The sequence below is a fragment of the Gigantopelta aegis genome, chromosome 4, assembly GCF_016097555.1.
Source record: "Gigantopelta aegis isolate Gae_Host chromosome 4, Gae_host_genome, whole genome shotgun sequence".
Lineage (NCBI taxonomy): Eukaryota > Metazoa > Mollusca > Gastropoda > Neomphalida > Peltospiridae > Gigantopelta > Gigantopelta aegis.
Window position 1 is genome coordinate 97,637,047 of NC_054702.1, and position 13,456 is coordinate 97,650,502.

At 36.9% G+C, this 13,456-nt stretch overlaps 1 protein-coding gene across 6 annotated transcripts in view; it reads left to right on the forward strand.

Annotated features, from left to right (window-relative positions):
- Positions 1-13,456, forward strand: part of LOC121371523 — a 33,011-nt gene that overhangs the window by 15,187 nt on the left and 4,368 nt on the right. For 5 of the 6 annotated variants that reach the window (XM_041497472.1, XM_041497473.1, XM_041497475.1 and 2 more), the window contains 3 exons: positions 2,981-3,513; positions 3,688-3,894; positions 5,156-5,234. In XM_041497472.1, coding sequence (XP_041353406.1) covers positions 2,981-3,513; positions 3,688-3,894; positions 5,156-5,234 — 819 coding nt within the window. Of the gene's footprint in view, positions 1-2,980; positions 3,514-3,687; positions 3,895-5,155; positions 5,235-6,868; positions 7,130-13,456 lie in introns of those variants that run through there. The other variant, XM_041497477.1, reaches the window with a different exon arrangement.

Genomic DNA, 13,456 nt, shown 5'->3' on the forward strand with positions numbered 1-13,456 from the left:
CTCGTGTCTCTGCTGACGATATCAGATAATTAGACAAAATGGCTGCTTGACAAACCAAACTCGTTACACTAGACAATAGGTCCGCAGAAAATCGATTTTGGTGATGGGTTTAAAAGCAAGTATTAAGGACTGGGTTGAAACGTGCGTTGTGTAATCTTGAGTAGATAATGTGCGCGTCATCAATGTTAACGATTTACTATAGGTAACAGAAATGTGCTTTTCAGAACGAATAGCTTTAAGTCTGAAAAAAGAAGTTCAGTCTCCATATTATAGCTCTGAATAAAGAAGCTATTTAATCGTATTTGTTTACCTACTGAAGAGGTGTTATGTATGTCACTTCCTCAACTGGAAGTATTTTATGAATAGATGATGACTTTTTTGAAAATATAAGAGTAATACACAACATGGTGTCCACAGTAACACTGACAACATAACACCTATATGCAAGTACAAGACAGTGTTGAACCTTTTCAAAAATAAATATCTCGTTCTTATGTCAAACAAAACAGAGCTAATACCACCACGAACTACAGAAGCCTTATAACAACTATTTACGGTTCCAGCCACGTGGCTGGTATATCAAAGATCGTGATAATTATGTGCTGTTCTGTTTAACCGGATTCGGTGGCGTCGTGGTTAAGCCATCGAACATAAGGCTGGTAGGTACATGGTTTGCAGCCCGGTACCGGCTCCTACACAGAGCGAGTTTCAACGACTCAATGGGTAGGTATAAAGCCACTACACCCTCTTCTCTCTCACTAACCACTAGCAATTAACAACTAATCCACTGTCCTGGACAGACAGTTCAGATAGCTGAGGTGTGTGACCAGAATAGCGTGCTTGTACCTTAATTGGATATAAGCACGGAACTAATTTGAAATGAAATGAAATGTTCTGTTTATGGCAAACTGCACATAAAAGATCTTTTCCTGCTACTGGAAATAAAAGTAGAGTTTCTTCGAGCACTACGTGTCAGAATTACCAAATGTTTGACATCCAATAGCCGATTATCAATGTCCTCTCATTAATATGGTCGAAATAAAACAAACTTTAACATCATTGCAACCATATGGTGTGTCCGCAGGCACCAATGTTCATAAAGACAACCCTCGTATATGACTACAAAGAACCAGTTATTGCGCAACGTATAGATTTAACGCAGATACTTAATCGTGAGTGTCTGACGAAAACAGGGAAACACTTACCTGATATTTAATGATGATAGATCTCTCTAAGGCTATGGTATCTTTAAGGCTACACCCTTATGACGTTTGGCCGTCATTTCCCAGACACCGGGTGTCAATATCGTGCTTCGTGATATTTGTTTACGTTACGGTTTTAGAAGAGTCATAAAACTACCAGACAAATAATCAGCCACGTATGTCGGGTCTCATAAGGCATTGATCAGGAGATAATAGGACTGACTCATCAATCAGTGTCCATGGGAGTGCATAGGAAATGCCATGTCTTTGGCTAGTCCAGTAAAACAAAGTGCACATATGTAACTTATGTCGTGATCAATTAAATTTACTTCGCGATCAAAATAATTTGAGAAATAAGTCTGTGAAATATAGGTCCGTGCATCAAATGTTATTCCTTGCACACTCATGTATGCATACAGACTTCCCTTTGTTTACAAAAGCTGTAGAAAGACGTTCTTGTGTCAGTGGCAGTCCTCATACAAATAAAGATGAAACCATATATTTTTTATCAAGATTAGCTCTCCACTTAAAAGTGGCAATCCTCCTATAAATGGAGGTGGAACCATATATTTTGATCCAAGATTAGCTCCCCACTGTAGACACTTACAGTCATAGCTGCATAAGGTCATGACGTTATTTATTATAACGTTTATCAGAATAATGTTTGTACATATATGTTATGGCTTCTTTTACGTTTTATAAATAAATATATAGTTGTAGTGTATTAACGCATACTATAGTCAGTTTTCTCGTAAATAAAGAGTTTCATTTTAATGGTGAGGTATCTATAAATTCAAGCTGGGGACCTTGTATCATTGCTTTACAAATATAATGCATAAACATTATACGTTCCTTTCCCCATTAACCAATCTAATTAAAATTAGCTCCACTGGTTAATTACTATTACCTGTGGATCTAATAGCACCCCGTTGGAGCTCATGTCCAATTGACCTTTCATTCGCCCTATCAAAACCTTACTTGCAAAATCATGCCAGTGATTTAAAAAGAATTGGAAAACATTCGGGATTATGCCGAGGGTATACGAAATGATTCGGGTGAATTACGAAGTATGCCGGAAACTAATTTTACTATAAAATTTTATATAAAATTCTTTTCAAGACAAAAAAAAAACCCGTGATGGTATAGCCATAAAATCTGTTTATACAAGTATATAGTCCAGAGTTTATTACTGCACTCCTTCCCCTGTTTTTTAATATTGAAACAGACCAACAAGTTCGCCTGTTGCATAAATAGTCTCGCCCGATATTTTTAGAAGTTGTATGCTCCCGAATAACGCTATAAAAGGCGAAGTGTAATTGGTCGATATTTAAATTGTTATTCCCTTCCTGCCCCGGAACCACCCACTGGCTATGTCAGAGGCTGGATCTGTGGTAGGCGTGCCTGAACCTTTATTGGATATGGGCACGTAAATAGAGTTCCCATTCCCATTCCCATAAATTGTTATTTATAGATGAAATGTTACCTGGACATGGGAGTCCACGCAATGCTGTTAGATCCAGTAAAGCTAATTTTAATCAGACTGCCCATTAACCTACTGTATATAACAAAAAACATATAAAATATTGACTGACTGAATGAATATTGAAACAGTGGATTGGGCTGTAATAAATAAAAATTCGGAAAAGTGTGGTCTTATTATTATTATTATTATTATTATTATTATATTATATTATTATTAGCCAGAAAAAAAAAAATCGTATGTTCATTTAAAATGTCTGAATTATTAATACTAATGTTCATATATATTTTTTGCTCAGGATGGATGAGCTCTCTCGGACAAGGAAGACCAAGTTCCATGGGTAGACAAGGCTTCAGCAGTGGACAAAGCTTCAGTAGTGGGCAGGGCTTCAGTAGTGGACAAGGCTTTAATCGTGGACAAGGCTCCAGCAGTGGACAAGGCTTCAGTAGTGGGCAGGGCTTCGGTAGTGGACAAAATTTCATGGCCAGACAAAGTCAAAATACACCGTGGAGACAAAATGCGATGAATAGACAAACTAATAGATTCAGTGCTCAAAACTTTAGGAGCAGGCCAAGCTTCATGAGCAATCAGAATCAGTTTCCCAGTCAGACTTCTAATCAGTTATCTAATCAACGCTCCAATCAGTTCTCCAATCAGTTCCCAAATCGGGTCTCTAACCAGTTCTCCAGTCAGCGCTCCAATCAGTTCCCAAATCGGTTCTCTAACCAGTTCTCCAATCAGTTTGGAGGTGGCTTGATGCGACGAGGGCAACAAGGAGGATCCGGACAGACGTTCGGACAATTCTCACAACAGAATCCATGGAGGTCTCAGGTGCGTTTTCCTTTCAGACATCCCCATTTAATTCTCAGAGTGGGTGGCACCAAACATCGCCATGACAACAATCATCATATCATCATCATCATCTTCTTCTTCTTCTTCTTCTTCTTCTTCTTCGTTCTCTTCGTCTTCATGCAATCTAGAATAAATCAAGCTTTCTTTCCACAGCAAACCCAGGCGACTGGTCCATCATGGTCGATATTTGGACAGACGTCGCAGAGAGGCAACCAGGGTGGTTGGGCCCGTTCACAGTTTAGTACGGGAGTATGGCCGTCGGCGATGACCCAAGAGCAAAGTCCATGGTCCCTCGTCAGCCCAATAAACAACGGAGGTCAATCGAATGTGCAACCACGTCTTCCAGTATCAGTTTGTACGGTACGTTAAATAAAAAAATATATAACATAAACAAAATATACAGCTTGTTTCAGACATAGCGAACATATACAAACCTAACCAATAAGAAAAACATATGTTAGAGGTTGTTAATTCTTTAATAAAAAGACCACTTTGTTAAATTACTATATCTGACTACAATAGAATAATATCTACATCTATCTGCTTACATGCTTACATGTTCTCCTCTCTGTCCTGGACAAGAAGCAATAGTTACTTGTTAATGATTAGAGATATTTAAGTCGATGTTGTGAGAACCATGCGTCATTGCTTTACAGGAGTAATCTTGATGTTGAAAGCTGAAATATAATATTATAGATAGAGAACCGTTCAAACGCAAATTGGATACCTAATACCTGCGAACCCAGCACTGACCAACAATATATCTAAAAAAAACCACCCAGTTATGGCAATCAAAATCATATCTCTGTATAGCACCAAAGGGATATCTTAGCAAGATGGTGACTGCTACCATGAATCACTATCTGGTGCTTTGTCTACGGAAAAACTGCCAGTCTTCAGGTTTATACCTCCTTCGTACTCCTCTTGCAGGATGTGTCGATGACTCATCTTCCTACTCCGCTTGCAGGATGTGTCGATGACTCATCTTCCTACTCCGCTTGCAAGATGTGTCGATGACTCATCTTCCTACTCCGCTTGCAGGATGTGTCGATGACTCATATTCCTACTCCACTTGCAGGATGTGTCGATGACTCATCTTCCTACTCCACTTGCAGGATGTGTTGATGACTCATATTCCTACTCCACTTGCAGGATGTGTCGATGACTCATATTCCTACTCCACTTGCAGGATGTGTCGATGACTCATCTTCCTACTCCACTTCCAGGATGTGTCGATGACTCATATTCCTACTCAACTTGCAGAATGGGTCAATAGCTTATCTTCCTACTCCGCTTATAGGATTGTTATATGGTTCACCTTCCTACTCCGTTTGCAGGATGGGTCGATGATTCGTCTTCCTAAACTTCTTGCAGGATGGGGCGATGACTCATCTTCCTACTTCGCTTGCAGGATGGGTCAATAGCTCATCTTCTTTCTCCACTTGGAGGTGGGTCAATGGCTCACCATACTCCTCTTGCAGGATGGGTCAGTGACTCGTCTTCCTACTCCGTTTGCAGGATGGGTTGATGGCATGGCTTTCTTGTTCAGATTAACCACTACGCCACAGACTCGAACAGTTCCAAGTTAATTTGCAGTTGCGTTTTCTTTCCTTTTTTTCAGAGAGTTACTTGTCCATCTGGTCTAGCATGTCACAAGGCCGGTACTAGTTACCGATGTATGCGACCTGTTGCACATAACCGTAAGTAGCAGTCTGACACTGTTATCTTCACCACTAACTCTTTGTTTAAACGAGTAATAAAATATATTGAACAACAAAACAAACGCAACTATTAATTTAGTTATCTGTAATTTATTTTGAATTAATAATTAAATCAATCATTAGTTTTTGTATCTATATTGATGTCTTGTGAGCATTTTAGACCCATTTTTAAAGCTTATTTTCCAAATTAATTAATTAGTTTTTGTTGTTGGTCGGTATCTTACTGTACTGGAAGGTTAGAAAATAAAGTAATATTCGCTACGCTCACTTCTATATTAAAAATAGTATTGATTCAAACCACGCGTTTAGAATCTATCTGTTCCAACGTTTGCAATTGTCTTTTCAGCAATAAGCAGATTGTTTTTCACCGAATATGCAAATGTATGCATATAAGCGATAACGCGTAACGTACATAAACTACACTACATGCATATAAAGTTAATTTTGATTGGCAGTCTTCGATTTTCATGATATACAGTTTCATTTGATTATGAAGCAGACGACAGCTAGTCCGCTTCTGAAAGGAATCAGAAGAATGTATATTATCCCGAGCCATTGATTTACCGTTAGGTGTCGTATATCAAATAACAGAAATACACGACCTAGAACAAGAACAATAGGTTTCATGGTGTGATATAGAATTTTCTTATTTCATTAGCAACTTCGAGGGCATTTATAAACACTATATAGTTGAATAGCAACACAGGAAAATGACTTTTTTGTGTAATTTGAAGCCACTGCAGTATTTAACATGTAACTGTATGCTTCAAACAAATACATTGGAATAAATAGTCAAATATTGTGTATATGTAATATAACGGAGTTGAAAACATGTACATGGTATTTCAAATGTGACTTTGTGTACTGCTTTTTTACGATATACAGTTATTGTACGTTAAAGGTGCTTTGTCAAAATTGCAATAATGGCAGTTCTCGCCAAATATATTTATTAATTTTTGCTTTGAAACATAAAATGTATACCTTCAACTATATGCCTATAAAAATTATAACCAAATATTTCTATTTACTAGCAAAACAAAAACATTTTAGGGAGAATCTTGAAAGTGTGTCACACGCATTAACTGTTGACGTCTCTGTCGTATGTGTACATATTCAACACACTAAGTTTACCCAGAATCTTTTGCGGTCAACTGACAAAAGAAACAAAGATGGTAGCCATGCTATATTTAGCCACAAATTATTCTGGGAAATCCATCTTGTTGTCCAATGCAAGACTTCTTTAAAATATTATTATTCTTGAGATAATAATAGAAAAAGTATGTGCGAGATTTGTAATTATTTATTACAAATAAATGTGAAAACAACGAAACATTGTAGTCTCAACATTGACATAGTACCTTTAAGCACTACGGGTGCTATTAACTAATCGATCATATTAATTTGTTATTAAACCGAGCTCTGGACTAATAATGCCAAAAGATCAGTAATATGTATCGCGTATCTAATCATATTCTCTGATACTGTTGCTAGTTTATTAAATGTGGCGACCATAACGGCGATGATTTTTGAGAATACCACAATAAAAGATATGTCCATATATTTGGAATTATTAATTTTTATTATCACAGAATGTTTTTCTATCGTCTTTGTAGGCATAGGCGTACGGGCTCCAATATTTGTAGGGGCAGGCTGGTTTTCCCCCGAATAAACGAAAATGCCCGAACCTGGATAACAACATTTATTCGTCTGAGAGAATATATATACATGTATATGGAAGAAGAAAATTTAATGTAGTGGAATCATTTCGATTCCATCCTAAACTGTTGTTGCAATTTCTTCGTGATACAGAATTTTATTATAAATTTTGATTTTACTTACTTGTGATATTTGTATTTTTTACAGGGTTTTTTTTTACACTGTGTTTTAATTTACCTCTTGCATTTTTATATTGATGTTGGTCATCACTTACTGTTTGCATATATTTATCGTAGTTCGACACTAATAGCCGAAGTATTTTTCGTGCTGGTGTGTCGTTAAAATGCATTCGTTAAACATTAATTAATTAATTAATTAATATTATATTACCAAACAGCATTCATTCATTCATATTATATTACCAAACAGCTATATAAGGTTGCAAACGAATCACTACGCATTTTTTTTATGGATTACAACTAATTTTGAAGGTAGAATGATAAAAATACACGGTAAACAGGTCTCAGGTTAGCACATTTTGCTATAATATCTCTATACTTCTTATCCGAATTTCAGGTTTTTCTCCAGCACTAGGGGACAGCAACGTCCCCCTGGCATGTACGCTTATGTTTGTAGAACTAAAATGATTTGTTTGCTGCCATTGTAAGATATTTACAACTAACAAATCCATTTTTAGCTACTATAGTTATATCTTAAATACAATTTCCTGTTTAGAACAGCCGTGTCTGTATACCCAGTGTGTCTCTGTTCGTTCTAATGTCTGTATAAGTTCAAACGTCATTTAATATAACGAACAGAAACACTGGATATACAGAACCGGATGTTCTAAACAGGAAATTGTATTTTAGATGCAACAGAATTTTCTCTGAAGTTACATGCTAATGTAAACCAGTTACCAAATGTTTTGACATATGTTTTGACATCAAATAGCTAGCGGACGATTAATAAATAAATGTACTTTAGTGGTGTTGTTAAACAAAATAAAATTTAATATGATTAGTGTTATGTATGGTTTAGTAAAAGCAAGGGTCTTATATAGGTTTTTTTTAATGGTCATGCATTTCCATTAGGTTCTGTATATCTGTTGAGATGTGCTTTTAATAGTTACAGTTTACTTGTGTGTGTGTGTGTGTGTGTGTGTGTGTGTGTGTGTGTGTGTGTGTGTGTGTGTGTGTGTGTAAAATAATGCAAACGTTTCAATTTACGATTTATTTTCTTTACACAAAAATTTTCACCACAAGATATAACACCACGCACTATGACAGAACACATTTCTCCACAGTTCGAATAATGTTTTTTTTTCACAACCGGAAATCATGTCTAAACCGGAAATCAAATTAATGTTTTCGCTGTTTTAAATTCGTCCCTCAAACTTGAAGCATTAAGGAACACTCCCCTCTGACAATCTAATTTTCACATTAACTTCAGAATACTGATTGCCACAATACTGTTAATGGTTTAAAGCACTTTTTGATAAGCTGCTTCCAACAATCTCAGTCTTTGCACAGATCTTCTGATACAACCTTTTTTTCTTTTTTTTTACTGTCACTGATTGAACTAATCCATCACGTCCAGGATGAATGTTTTCAATTTTCCAATTACCCACTGGTTTTTCATCACATTGTCTTCAGCTACCAATACCATAGCACCTACTTTGGCATTGTCACTCTCTGCGAACCATTTCTGTCGACGATTTAGTTCAGTAAGATATTCCATTTACCACCTATTCCAGAACATCTTAGCAATACGTTGACAATATTGCCAGCGTTTCCCTAACACAGTTTTAGTCAAAGTTTTGCTAATATCTGGTAAATGTTGTAAATTTCTACCAAATGACCCGGTGTTAAAGGTAACGGATCATTCTTGTCTGCAGAAATATCAGTCAATGGGCGAGAGTTCACTTGTGCCTCTACATCTGTCAACACTGTTTCCATCTCGGAATAAGTCAGTCTTGATTTTCCAAGAATTCTTTTCAATGGAGTTTTAACACTTCTTACAAGACGTTCATAAAAACCACCATGCCATGGTGCTTTTTCGGTAATGAAATGCCACTCAATACCTTCTCTTTTCAGTCTGTCTTGAATAATGTCTCAACTCTTTCTATCATTGTACAATTGATTAATTACAACTTGCTGCTTTCTTGAAAGTTTTAGCATTGTCAGAATAAATCACTACACATTTTCCTCGTCTGTTCATCATTCTCTCGAAAGCCTTCAAGAATTCAATAGCAGACATATCTTCTGTCAGCTCCAAATGAACAGCTCTTGTGCACATACATGTAAATAATGCAATATACACTTTCTTGTCACAAAGGTCCAGCAAAATCTACACCCACATAAGTAAATGGTGTGGATTCATTTACTCTTTCATATGGTAAAGAAGACATTTTCTGAACAAAAGGTCTTGGTTCCTTACATTTAAGACACTTATTCAAAATTCGACGAACTTTCTGACGTCCATGAACTAACCAGTAACTTTGTCTTAAAGTTGCTACAAACATATTATGAGTTGGCAAGATAATAGGATTCTTCACTTCGTCTGGCAATAGTGACTGCTGTAGTCTCCCCCCCCCCCCCCCCCCCCCCCCCCCCCCCCCCCCCCCCCACACTTATCACTTTGTTTTGTTGAAGTAACTGAATTTCCTCTCGATACACGCTTTCTTGTGCCAAACGAATCCAGAACAGTACTTCCTCATTTCTATCACTACATGTAACAGGTTGCATCTGATCATCACTCCCCTCATTCTTCAGTTGTCTGTGTTTTCTCAACCAGCTTCTCACTGTTGTAAAAACACCTATGAACTTATTTAAAGTTTCATATTTTGCTAAATACTCAGCAAGAACATTCTCTTCAGTAGTGTTTGCTACCTGAAAGGCAGAAAACATTCTTGTTTTCTTTTTTCTCTCCTTTTCAATTTCAGAAACAGTTTGTTCATCAATTTCTTTCTCTTTTGGCCAATAACTTTGATCCAACATCAAGAAATCAGGTCCATTCCACCACAGAACTGATTCTATCAATTTTTTGGCTTTACAACCACGAGAACACAAATCAGCTGGATTCAATTTTCCTGGAACATAATTCCATACACTTGAATCAGTTAGCTACTGTATTTCTGAAACCCGGTTTGCTACAAATGTTTTCCAAAAATATGCTGGCTGACTTATTCATTGCAGTGCCACCTTGGAGTCTGTCCAACAATGAATAGACTGAATATTCATTTTCAGCTCTCGTCTAACATACGTTACCAATCTAGCAGTTATCAATGAAGCCATTAATTCCAACTCTGGTACACTTCTCTTTTCTCTTAAAGGCGAACTCTAGTTTTTTAACATAAAAAAGATGTATGAATGTTATTGTTCTCAGAATCGTCCACTCTCAAATATACAACAGCACCATATGACGCATCGCAAGCATCTCCAAATGCATGCAATGAAAATGTTAGGTTTTTAAACTGTATTGGTGTCACACACCACGATACTTTTAGGACATCAAGTATGCATACTTGGTCTTTCCACTTTCTCCACAAGTCTGTAAGTTCCTGTGGTAACTGTTCATCCCAACCAAAATTTGACACCCAAGTCTGCTGAAATATTTGTTTTGCTTTAACTGTAAAAGGAGAAAGCACACCCATGGGATCATAAATACGATTCAGTTGTTGTAACACAGTTCGTCTTGTTTCAAACTCATTTGCTTGCCTTTGTTCATAAAATGAAAACATCATTACATCTTCACCTGGAACATATTTCACACCTAATGTTTTTGTTGACAATTCCTCCCCTGCTACAAGAATCATGTGATGTTCTGCCAAATCCTCCTTTTCTAAGAGTGATAAAGCTTCTGGTTTATTCGATACAAATTTTCTCAGTGGAAATCCTCCTGATGCAAGCACTATTTTCATGTCTAATGCCAACTGAGCAGCTTCTATTACACTATTTGCCCCAGTAAGCACATCATCTACATATATGTTATCACAAATTTCACTTGCAGCCAACGGAAAACTCTCTCGTTTTGACTCCACATGGTCCAACAATATTTGTATGCATGAAAATGGTGATGGTTTTAGTCCGAATGTTACTCCTGTCATTCTGTACACGTCTGGCTCTCTATCAGTATTCAAATTTCTCCAAAGAAATCTTTGGTAATCTCGATCAGTCACATTCAATTTCACCTGAAGAAACATTTTCTCAACATCAGCTATCAATGCAATTGGATGCTTTCGAAATCGCAGTAGAACAGCTAATATATCAGGTTGAAGACGTGGTCCAGGTAGGAGTGTACTATTCAACGACACGCCTTCCGGTCCCTTTGCTGATGCATCGAACACAATACGCACTTTAGATGTAGTTTTTTCCTTTCGAATCACTGGATGATGCAGCAAGTACCAAACACCATACTCTGCATCAAGCTTATCACACACTGTTTCAGCACAATCATTTTTCAGCAGTTCTTGGATTTGCTTTTCATATTCAATGCCCAGCTCTGGTTCACGCTTTAGGTTATTTTCCAAGCTTCTCAAACGATTCATTGCCATGGCTTTGTTAGATCTGAGCACACTGTCTTTCCATTCTGGATGCCGAATTAACCCTGTTTCATATCTATCACCAATGTTTTTTGTCTTTTCACGATGCTGTTTTAAAGCTTCTGTCTCAAGTTCCGTAAACTGTTCTTTTGTTTCAGGTAGAATTCCAATCGATTCAAGCTCCCAATGTTTAACTGCTATTTCAGTTTCGTCATTAACAGAAATCGACACCCTGTTAATTGAAGCCTTAGCTCCCCTCTGGTTTCTCACTGGATAAGTCCCTGACAGTATCCAACCTATATGACTTTTTTTGTGCAATCGGCGTTTCTTTCGGACCTAAGATACGAGTGTCCATCAAAATGTTTAATGTATCTGCAATACCAAGAATAATGTCAATCTCGACCTCTTTTGGTCGTGGATACGAATCAGCTAACACAAGACCTTTAAGATGGGGCATTTCAGCTAGGTTGATTTCAACTGGTTTTAGATCAGCACTTGGTTTGTTAAGTATAAAAGTCTCTATCTCGAATACCTCTCCCTTCCAGTTCGGAATCGCATTTGTAAGCAGAAATTTCACTCGTTCTGTTTCAACATTCATGATTTGTCCACCAGCTAAAGGAAAATTCACTTTGAATTTTCTGTCCTTTTAAGTCAAGTTTCTTAGCCATTTTTGTGCTTATAAAACTAACCTCACTGCCTGTATCGAACAACACTCTTGCCTCCACTACAGCTGACTTCGACTCTAGTTTCACCACACCACTTTGCATCAACACTTCTTTTTGCCTATGATTAGCCTTCACAAGATTCGTATTAGATTTCACCATTGTCTCTTCCCTTTCCTTTTCATACATGTATGACGAATCAGAAAAGTGTTCACCATTTTTCATAGATTCACGGTTGTCTTGATCAAAATGTAGCAACGTATGATGCTTTTTGCCACACTTTTTGCACGCAGTAGCTTTACAGTCTTTGACAAAATGATTGTTTCTTAAACAGTTAAAACAAACACGAGCACATTTAACGTTTTCTTGTCTTTCATTTGCAGACAGTGTTTCAACTTCACCACACTGGTATGATAAATGCAACTCACCACAAAAGACACATTTAGTGCTATATTTCTGTCTTGATTGAAGTCCCTTAAAATTTTTTTTTTCTGGTTCTGAAATATATTCAGAGCATAACTACTTGGTTTTTTAAGAGTCCTTATCAAGTTCATGTTTATTGGTTTTCATTACTCGTCTGTCTGTGTCGGTTCGTCTTGCTACTTGTAAAGCTTCCTCTAGCTTTTTCAACATTTCGTCAAAGTTTATTGGTAATTTAGATTCACCAGTTTCATTCACATTATTATTTTCTTCTAGAATTCTTTCCAAATCCCATTTTCGAATGAGTGTTTTTGGTAACTTAGGTCTTACAAGTGCAGTAAGTACCCAGCTGCTGTTCACTAAATGTTCGTTATTATCTGTCTTTTTTAACAAATAATTCCATGCTGCTATGAGTGTAGAATACAAGGGATTTCGCATTTATTCCTGCCACATGTGAAACGTTTTCTATCTCTATTATAGCCTGTTGTACCTTAGCTAATACATCGCCATACCTGTTATCAAGCACCTTCATAATTTCCTCAAATGACGGATCTTTCAACGAAGCTACTACTCTCCTTGCCTCACCTAACAAAGTCATAGCGACATGTGCCTTTTTAATGTCTGTGTAACCTGGCTTATCTAATTCCGATTCGATAAATTCTCTCCACTGATCAAATAGTTCAAGTTCTCCTTTAAATTTAGGAATTTGTACTTATCGTTTCTTCGACTTAATTGTCTTCATTAAATGTTCTAACTGTTCACTAGTTATCCCTGTATTGATGGATCTAAAAGCTTCCTTTAAACTTAATTGTTCGCTGACTTTGATGAACTTTTATCTGATTCATGCTCACTACTTTTTGACCCACTACTTTTCTTCCATTTTGCTTCTAATTTCTGTACTCGAGCAGAAATGAAAACATACG